The sequence below is a fragment of the Asterias amurensis genome, chromosome 7 (assembly GCF_032118995.1).
Source record: "Asterias amurensis chromosome 7, ASM3211899v1".
In the NCBI taxonomy this organism is placed as follows: domain Eukaryota; kingdom Metazoa; phylum Echinodermata; class Asteroidea; order Forcipulatida; family Asteriidae; genus Asterias; species Asterias amurensis.
In genome coordinates, this window is record NC_092654.1 from 17141734 (window position 1) to 17164019 (window position 22286).

The 22286-nt window shown below is 38.7% G+C and overlaps 1 protein-coding gene across 1 annotated transcript in view; it reads left to right on the forward strand.

Moving 5' to 3' along the window:
• Positions 1-22286, forward strand: part of LOC139940153 (protein Obscurin-like) — a 115686-nt gene that overhangs the window by 23086 nt on the left and 70314 nt on the right. Inside the window, 1 exon segment of the mRNA XM_071936440.1 lies at positions 8643-9083. Within this exon segment, the coding sequence (XP_071792541.1) occupies positions 8643-9083 (441 nt within the window).

Consider the following 22286-nt stretch of genomic DNA (forward strand, 5'->3'; position numbering starts at 1 on the left):
CAACATTTGAATTGTTCTCCTTCAGAGAGACTAGAATGAAAGGCAAAATCACTTGGGTCGTTTACAGACAAATCTAAAATATTTCTGGTGGATCTTGGTGGTGTCATGAGAGGTTGGAGCCCAGTGTCCTCAGAGGCTGATAACCAGTTGGACCCTTGAGGGACTTGGGCCCTTGGAGGTTGTAACTAAAAAGGTGTAATGAGAGAAGTACCCAGTTTCCTGAGAGGCTGATTAAAACCAATTAGACTCTGGAGGGTAATTTGTCCTTGGAGAATGCTACCCAAAAGATCTAGCCTCTTGGCAGCAATTTTGTCCTCGGAAGCTGGTACCCATGGGTTTTTGGAGAGTGATACCCTCTAGGATCTTTCTTGAGGATGTTACTAGAAGGTGTCATGAGTCAAGTTTGTCGTCAGAGGCTGGTACCCACAAAAGTCTTTATAAAGCCATACTTCCAATGATCCTTGAAAGATGCCACCGGCAGTAGATAACTGGATGTGTCCTCACAATCTGATACCTGTCATATGAAAGGTGCAATTGTAGCACCCTCTGACAGTGATACCAATTTGGTCTCTGGGGAACAATCACACACAAGTGTCTTTGCAGGGCCATATAGTAACCATGATCCTTAGAAGATGCCATAGTAATTCATACCCTATCAAGCTGATACCTGTCCTTTGAAAGTTTGTAGCAGCCTCAGATGGTGATACCCAACTAGGTTCTTGGGAAGCTGATACCCACAAGGGTCTTTTTAGGGCCATACAAAATTACCATGATCCTTAGAAGAAGCCACCGGCAGTTGATACCCAGATGCGTCCTCTCAGGCTGATACTGAAAGGTTGTAGCACCGTCTGACGGTGATACCCACTACGTTCTTGAGAGGATGATACCCACGTGTATCTTTACCCATGATCCTTGGAAGATGCCATAGGCAGTTGATACCCAAGCTGATACCTGTCATATGAAAGGTTGTTCACCCTTAGTCGGTGATACCCAATAGGTTCTTGGGAGCATGATACCCACATGTGTCTTTACCCCACGATCCTTGGAAGATGCCCCCGGCAGTTGATACCCAAGCTGATACCTGTCATATGAAAGGTTGTAGCACCCTCAGTCGATGATACCCAATAGGTTCTTGGGAGCATGATACCCACATGTGTCTTTACCCACGATCCTTGGAAGATGCCCCTGGCAGTTGATACCCAGATGTGTCTTCTCAGGCTGATACCCGGTGTCATATGAAAGTTAGCACCCTCCGGCGATAATACCCACTAGGTTCCTGGGAGGATGATGCCCAATAACATCATTTGAAAGTGATACTTGATAACGATAACCAGTTTTGTCCTCCGATGTAGGTAATCATCTCTTTAGGAGGATGTTGCCTTGTCATCCAAACGATAATAGCTAGGTTATTGCCAGGGGATGGTGCTGTAAGAAGGTGATTCTTATTACTAATTAGTGATCTTAGGTGAGTGATAAGCCAGTGGCAGAATAACAGGAGAAAATATCTGATCGGTGTTGATGTAAGAATTTGAAGGAAATATCAATATTTCATTCCAACTAAAATGCTTCGTCAGCCTTAAAATGTTAACTAGAATATTTTCTTGTGACTTCAATGACCGACTAAGCTAAAAGCGTTCTTATTTCATGGATATTTCAGGTCAGATAAAGTATGGTTACAGGGCCCAATTTCATAGAGCTGCTTATAAGCACAACAAGTAGCTCAGCACAACAAATTTATGCTTACCAGATTAAGGTTATCAGCCAAACTACCGTATCATATGTACAATCTGTAAATGATTATTAAATCCTGCTCATGTACTGCTTAGAGGAAAAATGTTATGCAATATTTTCTCTGTTTAAAGACGTTGGACACTATTGGTAATTGTCAAAGACCCGTTTTCTCACTTGGTGTATCTCAACCTATGCATAAAATAACAAGCCTGTGGGAATGTGAGCTCAATTGGTTGTCGAAGTTGCGAGATAATAACAAAAGAAAAAACACCCTTGTCACACAAAGTCGTGTGCTTTTAGATGCTTGTTTTCGAGACCTCAAATTCGAAAATCAAATTCTTGGAAAATTACTTCTTTCTCGAAAACTATGTTACTTCAGAGGGAGCCGTTTCTCACAATGTTTTATACTATCAACCTCTCCCCATTACTCCTTACCAAGTAAGGTTTTATGCTAATAACTATTTTGGGTAATTACCAATAGTGTCCACTGCCTTTAAGCAGCTCTATGAAATGGGCCCTGGTCTTTGACAAGTACTTAATTTTGTCTGCATGCTTTCAATTTTGCCTTTTAAGGAACATTACAGAATTGTTTTTTGCTAACAAAACAGTTGCTGGCAGTGTAAGCACTTTATGTAATCCACCATATACATCAACTGACAAACCTGTAGAAGTTTGAGATCGATCGGCCATCTGGGTCACAAGAAAAAAGTGGAAAACCGATTACACATTTTTCATAACATCGATTAAATTTTTTTTTAAAGTAAAGCGCTCACATAGCGATAAACTCCAAACGGGAAATTTGTTATTATTTATTCTCATCAAATATGACATTTCATACAGAAATATTTGAAGGGCTGTTTTCTACTGTCATCACCGTGTGTAAGTTTTATGTAAATCTGTGATCTTAGATGATTTGTTTTCTTACCAATTCTTCAATGTTCCTTTAATAGACACATTACCTTTACTTTAACATTTCATATCCAAGTGTGTGGAAATTAGTATTGTGTATGCCTTACATACCGTCAACGTGCTGCTAATGAACATTCTTTTTGTGAACCTACTGTCCTTTTACAAAATTGTTTCTTCCAAGTCGCCTTCCAAGATACCAGTGTATCTTGAAGTCTGTGAAGGCCAAATTAACTCTCAATTACTCTTGGCAGTTTTAATTCCATGCTTGCAGGCAGAGTTGGTCGTCACAACCTTTATTAAAGTATAAGGCCCCGAAGGAGCAAGACATTTCCATATGGGGTGTTAGGCACGGAACCCGGGGCCCACATGCTGGGAGGGGCCATTGCGTTGATGAGTACACAACACTTAAAGGTACTAGACACGTTTGGTTATTGTCAAAGACCAGTATTCTCACTTAATCCCAACATATGCATTAAATAACAAACCTGTGGAAATTTTTACTCAATTGGTCATCGAAGTTGCCAAAAATTATTGAAAGAAAACATACCCTTCTTGCACTGTAAGTTTGTGTGCTTTCAGATGCCTAATAAAAAGGCTTCTTGCCTAAAATATTTGAATATCGAGTGAGAAATTACCTCTTTGTCTAAAACTATGTTTCTTCAGAGGGAGCTGTTTCTCACAATGTTTTATACTACCAACAGCTTTGTTTTAAATAGTTACCAATAGTGTCCAGTGGCTTTAACATGTTAAAGGAGTAAAATTTCATATACACCTCACCTTATAGGATAAGGAAACTAATTCTAGTGTTGACTCTGATTACGTTTTTTTTTAAAGGATTGTCTTCAAGCGGCATCAGTTTGATAGCAATGGGAATATTAAGCATTGATGTTGACATGCAAGGTTTACGGAGTTACTGTTATTATTCAAGGCAATGTGTTCCTTTGGTTTTTGAAACCGTTCAATTGTTTTAATTCTATTTAAATGTAGTAGTATACAGTGAAATTAGCACTTGAACATTTCATTACAAAAGGTGGTCGCCTTTTTTAGAAATAAATATTTATTAAAGTTCAGTCTTCGTTTTCATGCATAACAAAGAACATAAACAGTTTGGGCTGCACCCATTACAATCAATGAATTTAGTCAATAAATCAATTGATCATTAAAATACAAACATTTAAGTTGTTGCTGTTTCTTTAGTCATCTAAACATCTAAAAAAAATACATATTTTTAGCATTAACCTCTTAAATAGAATCAACAGAATTATGTTGAATTATCATTTCAGTTTATCTTCAATCCCAGACAACAGTATTTTGATGAATTTTACATCCCTCCTTCATCTTCATGAAAAGTTGAGGAGTAAACATTCTCAAATAGTTTCCACGTCTCCAACAAACCATATGACAAACATTTCCGGTAAAAATGTCTTGCTACATAATCCTGTTCAAAGTGTGGCATACATGTATCTTGTATTAAGCCAATGCCAACTTCCAACAAACATGGTTCCACTGAACACAGGCCAATAGGAATTGCAGTGAGCTGTTTTTTCTTTCAATCAATCAATCCATACTTTATTTCCACTCAATCAAACATTAATAAATACACAGTTAAATACAGAATAGAAGGTGATTAAGTGATGGGGGTCTCCAACAAGCAAAGCTTTTCGAGTAGAGACCCCCATGACATGTATAGCTAATTCCATACAGAACTTCAGTTTGTATATTAAAGGAACACGTTGCCTTGGATCGGTCGAGTTGGTCTTTGAAAAGCGTTTTTAACCGTTTGTTATAAAATGCATATGATTAGAAAGATATTTTAAAAGTAGAATATAATGATCCACACAAGTATCACTCGAAATTGCATGGTTTTCCTTTTTCCTCGTCGACTAACACGGTCAGCCATTTATGGGAGTCAAATTTTTGACTCCCACAAATGGCCGACCGTGTTAGTTCGTAAAGTAAACGGAAAACCATGCATTTTCGAGGCAAATTTGTGTGGATCATTGTATTCTACTTTTAAATCCTCTTTCTAACCATATGCAATTTATAACAAACGGTTACAAACGCTTTTCAAAGACCAACTCGACCGGTCCAAGGCAACTTGTTCCTTTAACTATAACAAGATACACAAACAAGGATTAGGACAATAAGACTTAGACGTAGGCTGCTCAGCAGTAAAGTATTGGTCAAGAAGAATAATCGGCAGAGGGAATGGCAAATAATAAAAATCATTTTTGAATGACCAAATTTAAATCAAGTCAGCTATTATTATCATATTTTTCCCCGCAAAATACACTTGTCATTATTTAAAGAATTCCAAAACTTAGGACTTTGATCGTGTTCCCTTTTGGGCACATGAAGTATGTAAATTGGAATATGGATGTCACTGGTGTGTCTAGGATTATGTTGATGAACAAAGGTATTTGAAATGAACATAGATTGAAAATAGTTAGGTAAATCGTGTTTAAAGAATTGATTCATAACAACTCCCAGTTTATCATTGACTTTAAGAGTCTTATGTCTAAAGAATAATAGATTTGAGTGGGCTCTAAAAGTTGAAGAATTTGACTTTGCTCTTACAAACATTCTTCAAAAAACAAATGTCTTCTCACTATGAGAAGTTTCTGCAGATACGGCATGCAGAAGATACGCACATGTGTCTGATGCAATAATGACTTGCCAATATAATTAAGGGAATAAAAAGCTAGCTACTAGTTCTACATGTACGAAGTCCCTGTGTTGCATGCCCATTTCCGAAAGTTTCCGGTTCCGTTCGTGCGCATGCACGTATAGTCCTGGTGCATACGTTCTACGTTCTGGTTTTCCTTTCACACACAGCGCGGCCAACTCACCGACAGCGCCTGCATCTCCCGTAACAAGAAACGTCTTGCATCAAGACTAGCGCGGAGTCTCTGCTCACAACCGGTTATAAACACTGGTCATTATCAAAGGTTTAAACACCCCCACGTGACGCGCTCTCCACCAATAGGAATAGCAAAACTGTCTGAGGTATTGGCAGAAAAATAGCCTGAAGCTTAATTGTTTACCTTATTTTTTTTCTACTAAAATATTTAGAGCTAGAAAACACTACACACTTGTTTCTTTTTCTGTTGTCTGGTTTGTTATCATGATGTCACAGATTATGACACTACAAGATCAGAGTCCAAATTTAGACTTTTTTTCTGGGTCACTACCACTTATGTTCTGTGGGAATTTTTGGTCTTGCAGAGATTGATTCTCCAGCCAGAACTTATAAACACTTGTGGTTTTTTAATCTTTCTGTTCGGACAATTTGAAAAGTAAGTTGGTATTGCTTTTTCTCTTGCTGCTTTACTGCATATGGTTTAACTATTTAAGTTTGTATGGACAATTATGACGGTTTTTGGAAAGATGCTGTTCACTTTTGTTTTCTGTGAAGTAAGGTGTTTTAGTGTATCTGGTGTAACTGTGGAAGCGCTGTTTTATAATGGATTGGTGATTGAGGATGAGTGTTTACAAGTTGCATGACATTTGTAAAGGATACATTGATGACTAAACATAATTGAAAGGATGGTTAAGTTAAAAAAAAAGCAGGCTTGGTAACTATAAAAGAAAATTGTAATTATAGATAAGCTTACTGGTTATATAAGTTCATACCAGTACCAATCCTCAGGAGAAATGTTTCTGTCTGGGGAAAAAATGTCTTAGTTGAGAAATTAGCAATTGTAGAAACCACACATCACCCCCAAAAAAATCACATATCCTTAACAATAATTTACAATTTTTTATTTTCACTGAAATATAATCAGTTAATTTAATGAAATGCTCACAGTTTTGTTGTTTGGTATGTTCATCAGCTCAGAACTTCCACTCTTTGTGGCAATAGGTCATTTTCTGTGGCATCTCCATCCATCACAACATTCAAGACAAACTTAAAATCTCACCTGTTCAAACAAGCATACTCACACAATCCTCAGTCCTAATTTGTCTTTCTCTCCTCAAGCGCCATGAGCGCCTTCCTGAGGCGGATACCGGCGCTCTATTAAGTGTTCTTTATTATTATTATTAAAAACTGAACTACGTGAATACATTTACTACTCCCCTGAAAACCAGTGATGTAGTGTACCTTTCCAAAGCTTAATTAGGTTGTAAGTCTTGGATCCAACTGGGTCTTATCATAAGGTTCCATTGATTAGACAACTGATAACGTGGACAGTATCTGTTCCTTGCTCTATGATTTGATACTCTTCAGGTTTGAGGAAGATGACATCTTTTCACCATACATGTGTTCTGCAGTTTTAAAGGCATTGGACACTGTTGGTAACTACTCAAAATAATTGTTAAAATAAAAATTACTTGGTAACGAGCAATGGAGAGCTGTTGAAAGTATAAAACATTGTGAGAAACGGCTCTCTCTTAATTTGGGAAAGAGGTATTTTCTCACCTGCAGGCCTGAAGCCTTTTATTGGCATCTGATAGAAAACAAACAAATTTGTACCACAAGGGTGTTTTTCTTTCATAACTCTCTTGCAATTATGATGATCAATTGCGGAAAAGTTGTCACAGAATTGTTGCCAAGTGAGTTTACTGGTCATTGACAAATACCGAGAGGTGTCCAGTGCCTTTAAAAATCTTATTTTTGTCCTCACTACATATATTTTCATCACCGTGTAACAACCTAGATGTCCTACCGTACATTAAATCATGCATCTGTCTTTGCACATGTGGATTTATTTATGGAATATTGTAGTAGGAACGTTTCCATTGAATCGAGGTATGTTTGGCGTTAGAATGGAATGCTCCCACGTGCAAACTGTTTTGGTCGTGCTTTATGAATTACCGGCTAGTGGGTCGCCAATAGAAATCCAACAGAGCAATTGGCAAAACAAAGTGCTAGAAATAGCAACTTCCATCGGGTTTCTATGGACATCATGCGCCTCCGGCAGAGTAGAGATTTAGTTGGAAACGGGAGGGTTCTTTTGACTATCGACGGAGACGAAATAAACACGTAATACAGAGGGAAATGTCAGACATGTTTAAAGGTTGACTGTGTTTATGATTTTTGGCAAAGAAACTCAGATGTTTGATGGTTGCTTAATAACCATTGATTGCATGAACTAATACTGAATACTAAAAAAATAACGGTTGAAAAAACTGGTAAGTGATGTTTAAAGCTTTGCATGGTGTGAAGAATAAGAATGAACTATAATAGAAAATTTGCAGGTACAACCATGTAATAATCTCTATCGAGGAAGTGTTGGCTTTTGGCTCTGAAAAGAGTGATTCATTCATTCATTTATTCATTTATTAATTTCATTTTTACAGAAAATAAGAACGGTAAAGAAAACATATACATACAAATAGGAGAGAGAAGAAAAAAAAGTTAGCACCCCTGATGGATTTTTTAAAAAGTAAACTAAATTACTACCGAATTAATCTCCTAATGCCACAATTTAAGAGCAGACAATATTATAAAAGGACATCAGTTTGGTCTTGATGTTTCAAACAGTATACTCTACCTGCTCATCTTCAGAAGAAAACAGTGTTTTCATTTGAATGCTTTTTAAAATACCACTATCCTTCTAAATTTCTGGAAGAAACAGTAAACATAAGTAAACATTATTATTTATTATTATTTAAGCGAATAAATAAATAAAGGCGCTAATTAAAGGCATTATTGGGAAAGAGTGGGTCCTTAGCAATCCATCATTGAGCAGGAAAGTTTTGAGATGTTGAGTTCCTTGATTGCTTTTACAACTGCAAGGTTTCAAATTCTATTTCTCCGACATCGATAATTATAATCACAATGATTTGTTTTCCTGTGGAATGATTTCTCTGGGACTTTCCTCACACATCCAAAGTCCTTGTCTTCTCTCCAAGCGGTTCTCATCACAATCCATCATTGAGCAGGAAAGTTTTGAGATGTTGAGTTTCATGATTGCTTTACACCTCTGGAAGGTTCAAAATTCTACTTCTCGAACATCAATAATCACAATGATTTGTTTTCTCTCTTTTCATCTGTCCAGACACGCCCTTGAGATAAGATGTGCCTATCCTGAGGATACTGGTGTCTACACAGCCAGAGTAACCAATGGTTCATGGGTCCACATCTCACAAGCTTCACTCACAGTCCAAGAGAACTTCTCCCCAAGCAAAGAACTTGCTATTCTGACAGTCCAAGAGCATTTCTCCCCAACCAAAGAACTTGTCACCCTGAGCGACTCTCTTGGTCCAATCTCTGAAAAACCTACACCCGAAGAAGGATACGTTGAAGAGGAGTGTTTGTCGTTGGATGTACAAAGTGAAGGTGAAGGGTCAGCAAGTCAAGAGCCAGCAGCAGGTCAGAGGTCAAAAGACGAAGATTTGAAGATGTTGAAGAAGAGGATTACATCTAGGCCAGGAGGCACGGCAGTTCTGGAGTGCCCGTTGGACTTGGAGCATACAAAACCTGATGTTAAAATCAAATGGTATGTATGGTTTATACATCAATATGCAAATATATCCCTGGCATGTATTCTTGGCGCAAGAAGTTTCATAGAGCAAACACACTGACCTGATTTCTAGCATCTTTGTATTCAATGTCAATAATTTATTACCTTTTTTAGCCAGTTATTTGAAGGAAAAAGATATTAAAATTTTTGGGTACCAAAAAGCCCAAAGTGGCAAAAAATGTGGACACCTTGGTGATTTGTAACAATGCTGTACAACATACATTTGGTGTGCGGTGACACCATGTGTGTATCTACTTGCCAGGTAGACTATGTTCTTTCTAGAACTTGTCTTGCTTTATATTCTACTAGAGTAGATTTTTTGGAATTTGGGAGATTGTCAGTTCTGAAAAGAACGATCCGTCTTATTAATTTCTACTTGGGCGGAAGGTTGAAAATCTGTCGGGACTACTACTTTGGCTTTAGTGGATCGAGTGGACTTCTCGTTATAAACTTCACAACCGGGGAATGAGTTCTTAGTTTGGTCTCAACCTTTCAACTTACTTGCTCTAGTTCTTTCACAATGTTTTGTTTGCTTGTAAGATGTCAGTCAGTCTAATCTTTTGTCTGACTCTGTCAAGCAATTAGACCCATAAATCCTGCCAGTACATTTGTCAGATTAGTGCAAGATTAAAACTCCATTACCCTCAGCGTTAATCCATGCCATCAAAATTCCTTATCAAGTGGACAAAATTCTTAGGGCTTAAAGTCAGGAATTATTGCTTCCTTCCATTGAGTTTTCAATTTAGGTATGGGATGTGATGATTTACAACTCTGATTTTAGATAATAAAAGAGGACAGATGCAACTTGATCGATTTAAATTGAAATTCAAACGCTAAAAAATTGTTACCCCAAATCCACATTTGTTTCTCTAACCCCAAAAGTAAGTTTTTTAAACTTATTTGTATCCTGAGAAAATAGAATTAGCTGTTGCAAACAACTTACCAACCAAATGGACCGAGAGTATAAATGCAAAAAATAGTTAATGGCCTGACGTTTCGACCCTAGCAGAGTCTTTCTCGAGGGCTATTTGTATCCTTTTAAAAATATTTAAATAAAATAGGGATTGGAAACATTGTGTCTAGAAGATGAAAACCTTGTTTGTGTCGAGGTTTCTCATAATCCAGACATGCATTTTGTAGTGGAAGATTTTTCAGATATTTTGTCAAAGGCAGTATAGTGTAATGAACTGAAACTGTGTGCCCCACCGGTGCGGTGGAGTGGCCCCGATGGATCTTGGAGGACAACGCTCCCACGGCAGCTGGCTTGAACTCTTGGTGAACTGTTTAGTGATTGGACGAATTATTGATAATGTATAACAATGTACAACAAAATGATAATTGTGCGCTGTCCAAATGCGTTGTTTTGGCGCCCTCTCTAGCAATGTATTGTGTGATTAAGTTGTGCAGACAGACCAAATGTTGAGTGCAGTGAGTGAGCATTGAATAAGTTGTCCTTCTCGAAGTATTAAATAAATCAGTGTGTTTCATATTGAACGGAATTTAAGTTCGTTTGTTTTCTGTCTGCGTTTGGCTACATTGTACAGAGCAAACAAGGACCCTGGCAGTACCTTACACTAGTATCACTGTACGACGAGGTGCACACATCAGGAAAAAAGCCCATAGATGTTGGATTGAGCTAGTTTTTCTATTATGAATTGTAGAAGAAAAGTTCTAGAAAGATTCAAGGCTTTCAGAAGTTTCTGTCATAAATGAGGCCTTTGAATGATGAAAATGTTGATTTGTCGTATAAACTACACACAAACGTTTGCCAGCTATGGAGCAAGAAGAAGTGAAAACTTGGGGCGTGCTGCAGATGATGTGATGACTCACTTACCAGCAGCATTTAATTGGGATGAGTCTACAATTCCAACTTCATTTCTAAATCTTAACAGATATAAGAGATCTGAGAAAGTATCCCCTTGGCCTTGTGAGGCACATCTTCTTGAGCCAAGACACATATGGACGTTAACAAAACGTGCATAGGGCTGCTTAGCGGTTAGCATTAATTTGTGCTAACTATAGCAGAAAAAAATTGCTTAAAGCGGTAAGCATTAATTTGTATTTGTTTTATAGCAGAAAAGTTTGCTTCAGCGTAAACATATATCATAGGTTATCATTCACTGAGGATTTTGCTGTATTTGTGATGTACGGCCATGGCTACCGATGGCCACAGTGTGTGTTTTATCCAGTGAGTTGTCCTGCGAGGCAAGTCTTCTTGAGCCAAGGCACGTACAGACGTTTTAACAAAACAACATCCACTGAGGATTTTTGTGTAAGTTCACTAAAATGTTAAGCAGCAGATGCTCTGAGGTCTGCTGTGGCTAACCATGTCCACAATGTGTTTAGCCAGTGAGTTGTGTCTGCGAGGCTCATCTTCTTGCGCCAAGACACGTACGGACCTTAACAATACAACATCTACTAAGGATTTTGCTGTAAATTCACTAGAAATTGTCAAGCAGCAGATGGATTGATGTGTTACCGTGAGGCTAACCATGTCCACAGAGTGTTTTAGCCAGTGAGTTGTGTCTGCGAGGCACATCTTCATGAGCCAAGACACGTACGGACCTTAACAAAACAACAACCACTGAGGATTTTGCTGTAAGTTCACTAAAATTGTCAAGTAGCAGATGCTCTGAGGTCTGCTGTTGTTGAGAGTGATGCGTTACCATGAGGATACACAGGGGTAAAGTAAGGCCATGGCTACCGATGTCCACAATGTGTTTTAGCCAATGAGTTGTATCTGCGAGGCACATCTTCTTGAGCCGAGACACGTACGTACGTTAACAAAACAACATCTAAATGATTTTGGGGGTTGAACAAAGAATTGACTAGAGTGGGATTCGAACCAACGACCTCCGGATTAACGTGCCGGCGCTCTACCAACTGAGCTATCTAGCCATATATTGGCGGTGTCCCTATTTTGTCAATATCTTTGTTCAGGGGTGCCAGTCAGAAGCCATACAACCGTTAACTGCCGTGTAGCCAGGGATCACACCCAAATTACGATACAACCTGGGAAGCGGCAGCTAGGGGATCACCTTAAGGGGATGCGACTTTTTGTTTCAGATATCAATATAAACCACAAGGGAAACTGACTGGGTAAATTTGTAAATGATTTTTGTACAAATCATTTACAAATTTACCCAGTCAGTTTCCCTTGTGGTTTATATTGATAAAACAACATCTACTGAGGATTTTGCTGTAAGTTCACTAAATTTGTCGAGAAGCAGATGCTCTGAGGTCTGCTGTTGTGAATAGTGATGCATTACTGTGAGGCTACACAGGGGGTGATGTACGGCCATGGCTATAACCATGTCCACAGTGTGTGTTTTATCCAGTGAGTTGTGTCTGCGAGGCTCATCTTCATGAGCTAAGGCACGAACGGACATTAACACAACAACATTTACTGGGGATTTGATGTTCACTAAATTGTCAAGTAGCAGATGCTCTGAGGTCTGCTGTTGTTGAGAGTGATGCGTTACCGTGAGGCTACACAGGGGGTAAAGTAAGGCCATGGCTACCGATGTCCACAGTGTGTATTAGCCAGTGAGCTGTGTCTGCGAGGCACATCTTCATGAGCCGAGACACGTACGGACATTTTAACAAAACAACATCTACTGAGGATTTTGCTGTATAAGTTCACTAAATTTGTTGAGAAGCAGATGCTCTGAGGTCTGCTGTTGTGAAGAGTGATGCGTTACCATGTGTCTGCCAACCCGACCATGGCTATTACCATGTCCACAGTTTATGTATGTTTTAGCCAGTGAGTTGTGTCTGCTTGAAACTGATGGTAGAATCATCATAAGGGTCATCCTGTCTACACTGTGGACCAACATCTTAGTGAACACCATGGGATGAGATGCAGAACAGTATATTAACATTGGTTGTTTACCCATACACGATGTGTGTTAGCACTGTATACTTAGTACTTTTCCGAGTCCTGATAAAAAAATATCACAGGCATGTTACTCGGGTGGGATTCGAACCCACAACCCTTGCAATTCTAGAGCAGTGTCTTACCAACTAGACTACCAAGGTTGCCCGGCAGCTAGAGGCAGTTCGAATCCTATGTTTTGGCAGCGAGATGTTAAATTTTCGTCGGGGATAAAGAACAGTATAGTTATGTTAACCTTGAAAAGGCATCTGCCGGGGGCTAGAACATGTCCTCAGTAGTCTTCACTTGGGATAGGCTTGTGGACATACTGTTAAATGTTCTGCCTTTCTCAGTGATTCTGACTCTCTCCGCGGTATTCTCGCGAGACTGCTGGCCCCTGCGAGAGTACTGCTCTCACGACTACGGTTCCATTTTCCTTTGGAGCAGTCTTGTCCACAAGTCTACACTTGGGCTTTCTTTTCATTTTGTTCTGAACATGAGTTGGTAAACAGGGGCCAATGTCACAGCGCTGTTTAACCGTAAGCAAATATTCAAGCTAAATGTAGCAGAACAATTTGCCGAAGTATATAAGCATATATCATAGGTAGTGATGTTGAAAATCATGAGCACTTAACTGTCAGGTATCAGCTTATGATTGCTAGAAGAGAAATTACTCATCCTGGAATATCTTGAAGGTGTGTATTTATGTTAAGACTCTAGTCAATGCACTCTACAGCATACGCCAAGCTTGAAGATGCACAGAATCCTGTTGGAAAGTTTGACATTTAAAGCTTCACTGCAAGCTGTGTGCCCACACTGGCTGCCACGATTACCAGCAGCCCATAGGAAATGCATTGAGTTTGTTTTTCTACAGTGGGTACACCCATCCATACCCAGACAATACACCCATACTCAAGATATACATTTTGTTTCAATGATGCAGGATCCACAATAATTCAAAATATAATACAAAATATTATATATAATAAAATTAATAGTACATCTACATTTTATATAATAATGATAATAACCCGTTTTTATATAGCGCTTTTCACACCCGAAGGGCGTCCCAAAGCACTTCACATTTTTACCCCTGGTCACTGGGCCTTAAACCACTCCTTAAACCATCTCAGCTCCCTGGTGGGGAGTATGCAGCCTGTGCAACATTAGTTATGCGCTACTCGGCTAAATCAATCACAAGAACCATCTCTGCCCTCACAGGTACCCATTTACCCCTGAGTGGAGAAAAGCAATTATAGTAAAGTGTCTTGCTCAAGGACTCAAGTGTCACGACCGGGATTCGAACCCACACTCTGCTGAACAGAAGCAGCAGAGCTTGAGTTCGGTGCTCTTATCCGCGTGGCCACGACACCCCACTATGCGCCATCTTAAAAATATACCGCATTACATCTTGGGAAACTGAGCATATAGTTGAAAATGAAATTTGTAGCTAACATGTAACTTTGCCAAGTTTGATGCAGACTGCTAAGATGGTTGCCAGCGTTGCCTGGACTCAGATTCCCCCCAAAATCTTTTTCGTGCCCATCATGTGCATTGGGACATGCATATGGTGTAGTGCAAAATTCTGAGTAAGATGATGATATCACACTCATGATAACGAATACGCAAGAATATGATTCAACAAATATGACGGGCAAATTTTGCATATATTTAAAGAAAATTACTAAAGGCAGTGGACACTATTGGTAAGTGTCAAAGACTAGCCTTCACAGTTGGTATATCTCAACATATGCATGAAAATTTGAGCTCAATCGGTCATCGAAGTTGCGAGATAATAATGAAAGAAAAAATAACCCTTGTCACATGAAGTTGTGTGCGTTTAGATGATTTCGAGACCTCGAGTTCTAAATGTGAGGTCCCGAAATCAAATTCGTGGAAAATTACTTCATTCTCGAAAACTATGGCACTTCAGAGTGAGCAGTTCCTCACAACGTTTTATACCATCAACCTCTCCCCATTACTTGTCACCAAGAAAGGTTTTATGCCAATAATTATTTTGAGTAATTACCAATAGTGTCCACTGCCTTTAATAGCGTTATAAAAAACAGTCTGAGAGTAAATTCATAACATCAACAACTGGGCTGTAATTTTAGCAGTAACTTTGGTGTTGCTGTTTTAACATGTATTAATGTCCAGGTTGGACTCCTCTGTTGCATACAAAGCAGACGTACCAGGGCTAGCCCCTACCATAACTTGTTTTAACATCATGCCCTACTATAACTTTAATTGGGTTGGCCAACCTAATAAACCCAAGACCTCGACTCCCTGAGCCATTCAAGTCAGATCATATCACATTCGCTGGCCATGTGACATCGACTGCACGCAACCTGTCTTTAGTACACGTAATGTAGGGTTATAAAATACTAGTCCAGAACCAATGGGATACATTGGTTCGGGGCACAGATACATTGTACATTGGAGGAGCTTCATGTAGCTTCACCGGACAGACCACGACTTAGAGACCAGGGAGAGTGTGAAATGTGAGGCATGTCACAGTAGTTACGTCAAGGACAGTAGTCGTATCCACGCTGATGCAGTGATGATGATTATGTACTGGTGGGATGGGCAGTTATTTAGACTGCATGCATAGTCACCAGTCAGCTTCACTTTGCACTTTTATGTCCTTCTTTCTGGTGGATTTACTTTATGGTTTCGGACGCAGCAAAGGTAAAGTTTTCTTCCCATTACTCCAAGATTCTTTCGTTTCAAGTGAGTGATAGAAAGTTACTGATGAGGGTGAGGAGTGACTCTGTCAAGATTTAAACGATTTGCTGCGGATCTACTTTGAAGAAGTTGTCTGGAGATTAACCATCCTGGATGTCTTTTGGATATAAGTGTGAAGCAGGTCACACCTCATTTATTTAATCGAGGTTGCGACAGCAGAGGTTGATGTACCGATGTGGACAACTTGACGATATAGATGTTGTTGGGTGGGTATACGAAGTGAGAAAATCTTTTAAACATTATTTTGTTTACATCTTCTGTTATTAAACAAAACAGCTTGGGTAAGAGAGTTTAAATTATATGAATGATACTTGTGCCCTTAAAGGGTATGGGTAATTTTTGTTGGACACAAAACACAAAATCCATAGATACATTAAAGTTGTATGGTTTAAAATATTACTTGCTGAGGTGCTTATAGTCTTTCAGAACTGAGTAAAACAATGTTGTTGTTTTTGTTGTCTTTTTTATCTTCTTGGCTTGTCGTTGGTCCGATTTGTATTGCTGTTTTTCTTGTGTTGCCCTCCCTTTGTTAGGCGCTCTGTTCTTTGTATAGTGCCATATAAATGCTTTGTATTATTATTATTATATTATGTCACAAAAATAGTTTTTGTCTCAGGAGACAATTATTGTTGTAGCATGTGCAGCGTATTTACCAGTTACTGGAACCAGTAACTTGTAAAAACATACCAGTAACTACAGCAAATTAGCAAGTAATACTTTATAGGCAGTGGACACTATTGGTAACTGTCAAAGACTAGCCTTCACAGTTGGTGTATCTCAACTTATGCATAAAATAACAAACCTGTGAAAATTTGAGCTCAATCGGTCATCGAACTTGTGAGATAATAATGAAAGAAAAAAACACCCATGTCACACGAAGTTGTGTGCAATACGATGGTTGATTTTGAGACATCAAGTTCTAAATCTGAGGTCTCGAAATCAAATTCGTGGAAAATTACTTCTTTCTCAAAAACTATGGCACTTCAGAGGGTACCCGTTTCTCACGATGTTTTATACCATCAACCTCTCCCCATTACTCGTCAACAAGAAAGGTTTTATGATAATAATTATTTTGAGTAATTACCAATAGTGTCCACTGCCTTTAAGGGAAGTTTTCTACCATCATTATCTTCAAACCGTGTTAACATCTGGATTGTGCAGGCCTGCCTAGTGCATTCACCCTTCAAAAATATCTAACAACTATTGAAGAATATTATAGTCAATCTACGAGATAAGAACTGAAAATCAAAGTTCAGAACATCAATGTAGAGTTTTGTTGCGGGTAGGAAACACAACATTGTTATTCAACTTCAGTCATTCCAAAAAAATGTCAATCAAAGGTATCACTACTGTTTATTTACCGTTGTTGTTTTTTGTTCCCTCGTTGGATGCAAAGTTCACTTCTGTCAAAGTACTTTAAAGTACTATCAATGGTTCTTATTTTCTGTGAATTTGGATCTGTAAGTTGCTCTTGTAAAAAAAAAAACACTTGAGGAAATAGAATAAGCTGATTTCACACTGCTTTTACCAACCAAAATGACCTATGGTATAAATGCAAAAGAAAAGTTAATGGTCAATGTTCTGACCCTAGCAGAGTCTTTCTTGAGGGCTAGGACACTTTTTGGCTTCGTTGCTTTGTTGTTTTTAATTATCAGATAAACAAACTGTATGTGGAAATACAAACAACTATGTATGTTATGGTTTTAGTCTGATGTATGGTTAAGTCTGTACACTTGGTGATTTCCAAGTTTAACAAACTACACATATGAACCTTGGTTAGGGTGCATTCAAACCCATTACCTCCCACGTTCTGGAACACACTCTCAAATAAACCCATTTGCTTGGTGGGAATACCAGCGAAGAGAGAAGACCCTTTAACTTGTTTCTCTTTACCAAGGTATAACAATATTCTTCAATAAATAGTTTAAAGCTGTGTTCCCGTAGACTTTTTGTGGTTAAAGTACCACAACTTTTCTGTTGATAAAATTAAATCCAATGGGGGACGCAAGGTAAACTGCGGAAAAGTTTCCGTATGGCGCCACCACTTTTTCATTCGATATGAAATAATATAGTATCTAATTTACCTCAATGAGATATCCCTTTTTGTAAAAATGAGTGAAAAAGTGGTGGCGCCATACGCAAAGTTATCCTAAACTGCAACCACGCTGTAAAACACTATGCAAACGGCGCAGAATATAAGTCCATGTGGGAATGCACAGTAGAATTACACCAAAGCCAGGCATGGTAACTTTCCGCGTGGCAGCGGAAGAACATGGCTTTAAAGTAACTTATGTACCATGGATAATCAAGTATTGAAGTGTGCCTTGCTGATCCATGCTTGATCTAATTCTGGGAAATCAGAATATTATTATATGATGGTTAGTACAGCCTAGTCAGCCAGACAGTCAAATACACTGGTTATAGGCACGCTAATTGATAAATCTGAGTGTACCTTTAGTCAACCATTGGAGCAGTCCATACTTTGCTCAAAGCTGTCTGCGTAATTCCATGATTGGCACCTGGCAAATTGAAGATCTAGATCTGACAGCTCTTATAGTCATCTAGCTGGAGAAGTATTAGACTCTTGAAATTCTTGCTCAAGGAGCAGTGTAGTAATTGTCTCTCTTGTCTTGTAGACTGTCTTGTTCTCCCCTAAAGGGCGGAATAATTAACTTGGTTCAAAGAGGCCAATGGCATTGCCGTTTTTCATCTGTTAGTAGCATTCTGCTTCATACTTTTCTAGACCGCCTTGCCAATGGCATTGCCTTTTTTTATCTGTTAGTAGCATTCTGCTTAATACTTTTCTAGACCGCCTTGGAGCATTTTGAATCCCCATCGATGCCAAGGAAGGATTTTAAGTGAACAGTTTATCAGACTGAAGACAGCTGATGTATGTCTGTATCGTCGTTTCAGTCGGTAACATTTTGCATCATTTCTAGACTCTTTAAGACCATGGAAGAAGAAAACGGGCTAAGAGCAAAGCGAATCCCCATGGATGCCAAGGAAGGATTTTAAGTGAACGTTTTATGAGATTGAAGACAGCTGATGTATGTCTGTATCGTCGTTTCAGTCGGTAGCATTTTGCATCATTTCTAGACTCTCTAAGACCAAGGAAGAAGAAAACAGACTAAGAGCAATGTGAATCCCCATGGATGCCAAGGAAGGATTTTAAGTGAATGGTTTATGAGACTAAAGACAGCTGATGTATGCCTGTATCGTCGTTTCAGTGGGTAACATTTTGCATCATTTCTAGACTCTCTAAGACCAAGGAGGGAGAAAACAGACTAGGAGCATTGTGAAATTCCCATCGATGCCAAGTAAATGATTTTAAGTGAACAGTTTATGAGACTGAAGACAGCTGATGTATGTCTGTATTGTCGTTTCAGTCGGATAGCCTTTTGCATCATTTCTAGACTCTCTAGGACCAAGGAAGAAGAAAACAGACTAAGAGCAATGTGAATCCCCATCGATGCCAAGGCAAGGATTTTAAGTGAACGGTTTCTGAGACTAAAGACAGCTGATGTATGTCCGTATTCTCGATCCTTGCCTGTTTGATAGCGACATCATGCAACAAGAAGCTTATGGAATATACCACATTGTGTTTGAGTCATAATATTGAGGCCAGTGGAATGTCTGATCTTTTAGTTGAGTAAAGTAACATGCTATATAAGTATACTTTGAGTTAAAACATATGCCTTAGAAGCAACTTGAAGAGAAAATTTTGTTGTTTTGGGGAGAGAGTAAGTTTTCAATAAGCACATCAACCTGTGAAAATTGTATCGTTTCAGTGAAACAGGAAATGGTTTATCTTTGGTTTCAAGAAAGTTGTGCAAGAGGTTTTGCCAAAGAAGTTGTTTAAGGGTTGGTTTGCCAAGGAGTTTGTGCAAGGGTTTATATTTGTCAAGGAAGTTGTGCAAGGATTTATATTTGTCAAGGAAGTTTTGCAAGGGTTTATGTTTGTCAAGGAAGTTGTGCAAGGGTTTATATTTGTCAAGGAAGTCTTGCAAGGGTTTATGTTTGTCAAGGAAGTTTGTGCAAGGGCTTATGTTTTAATTGTCAATGAAGTTGTGCAAATTCAGGCTTATTTCGATTGAGGCTCTGTGATTGCTTTTTCCTGAAACTCAAATTTCAGTCGGAAATATTTCTATGAATAATAGTACTGGTATGAACTTAAACAACCAGTGAGCTTTGAGGTTACAATTTTGTTGTTGCAGATAATTAACAATCCTCTAATTTGTTTGGAATGCCCCAACCAGTGAGACATAATATACTGCATCTACATGTATGAAGGCCTCTAGTGATCAAAATCACTTATCACTGTAATGTTGCTCAAAGAGAGAAAGTTGGGAGGGGAATAAGCCGCAAAAAAGCTTCAATCTACGATGTAATTGGACTCTTCAAGCTCATCATTGTACAAATCAAAACACAAGTGAAAGTAAAAGGAAAGTGATTCATTCCATCCTCTTTCAAAAACTATTAAGAGCAGACTGATATTAATTGCACAAAATAGAACATGCATGCCATGCCATTCTTCCGTCAACTGCCCGCTTAAAAAAAAAAAGTCAATTATATTTTCATCCCAAAGCCGTCACTCTTTGGGGAGAAAGCAATTTTCAAGTAGGGGAAGTTTCCAGCTTTCGAGGTTGCCACGATTTCTAGTATCAATACTGTCAAAACATGAACCTGTAAATCAACTAAAAACTGACAAATGATGGGCATTAATAGTGACATGGAATGCTGTTTTTACGGCCAAGACATTGAGGATTGCATGTCGGGCGTGAACATGCACTCTTGAAGTACTTTATCACTTCTTTAAGCTAGAGTGGATTATTACTTGTAAGTTGACCTTGATAAGTACACTTGAAGAAGGTTTGATTAGAGTAAAATAATCATCTACATGCCTGTGTTGTGTCTGCTTTGCTTGTAAGTTTTGGCACTTAATTCTTGTAGTTGGATTTTCATTCATAATTATTGTTTATATGTAGGCCCCTATTGCATTTCTGTGCTATTTATAAAGATACAAGTTTATACAAAGATACATTAGGTAAAGGCTGTGGACTGGGGCACATTAATTGGTCTATTAACTGCAGTGCCGTTCAATCTGGGGCCAGTTTCATAGCGCTGCTTAACGATAAGCAATTTTTCAAGCTAGCTATAGACCGAATTGAATATGACGTCATGCGGCTCAAATATCTGCCCTACAAGATGGCGTCTGTGCGTGTGTGTGCGTGTATGTGCCGTAGGAATCAAACCGGGAATGTTGCGTGCTGCGTGCTTCGATGATGTACATGTACGCGTTTGGACGCGCACACTGTTTGCCCTACAAGATGGCAACTTTCCATAGCAAAAAGGGGTTATTCAGGGGTCTATAGCAGAAAAATTGGCTGAAGTGTCAGCGTATTTCACAGGTAAAGCATGACAATTAGGCGACCAGCTTGCGCGTTCACCATCAATTTTTATGTTGTACATTTCCATACAGAAAGCACCGGAAGGTAAGCATTCCTTTTCAAGTGCTTTACGGTAAGCAGCGCTATGAAATGTAAATTTCACAGATTAGCACAAAATTGGCCATTATAAGCAGCTCTCTGAAATTGGGCTAAAGTAGACTGGCTGTGGACTGGGGCACAACAATTGGTCCATTAACAGAGTCACTACTTGCAAAATGGCAACCAGCCATGGTCAATGCTGGCTGGTTAAAGTAGATCTCTGAGTCATCACATGGTTTTAGTTCATAATTAAAATGAAGGGCAAGAAGGAGGAATCTGCAAACCACAACAATTCTTGAGATTTGTGTGGCAAGCACAAAAATATTCTAATCACATGTCATACCATTCTAATGATATTCCAGTACATATTATTTTAAATCAGTTACAGCATGCAGATTCATGCCATAGAAGGTTCGTGTGTTGTGCAAGCTTACGTGATCCGGTGTTCGTTTACAATAGCACCGTGACATTTAACAAAGAATTATATATCTGTTTACAACATACTATATGCCAAGTTCGGCTCTGCAGATGCTGACAGGTAAAACAGAGGATTTACGGGGAGTCAGTTTGTTCGCTTAATGTGTTTTATAGTCAAACAATAGCGTAAATTCAGGGAGCAATTTCATAGAACTGCTTTAAGCACAAAAAGTAGCTAAGAACAAAACAGAAACTTTGGTTTAGGTTAACCTGCAAAAAATACAACTTCTTATTTTCAATTTGTGACTTGTTTCCTGCTAAGGATTAGCATAGCAGAAATTTAAACCATGTTAACAATATTTTCTATTTAAAGGCAGTGGACACTGTTGTTAATTACTCAAAATAATTATTAGCATAAAACCTTACATGGTAACCAGGAATGGGGAGCTGTTGATAGTATAAAACATTGTGAGAAACGGCTCCCTCTGAAGTAACGTAGTTTTCGAGAAAGAAGTAATTTTCCACGAATTTGATTTCGAGACCTCAGATTTAGAATTTGAGGTCTCGAAATCAAGCATCTGAAAGCACGCAATTTCATGTGACAAGGGTGTTTTTTCTTTCATTATTATCTTGCAACTTCGACGGCCGATTGAGCTC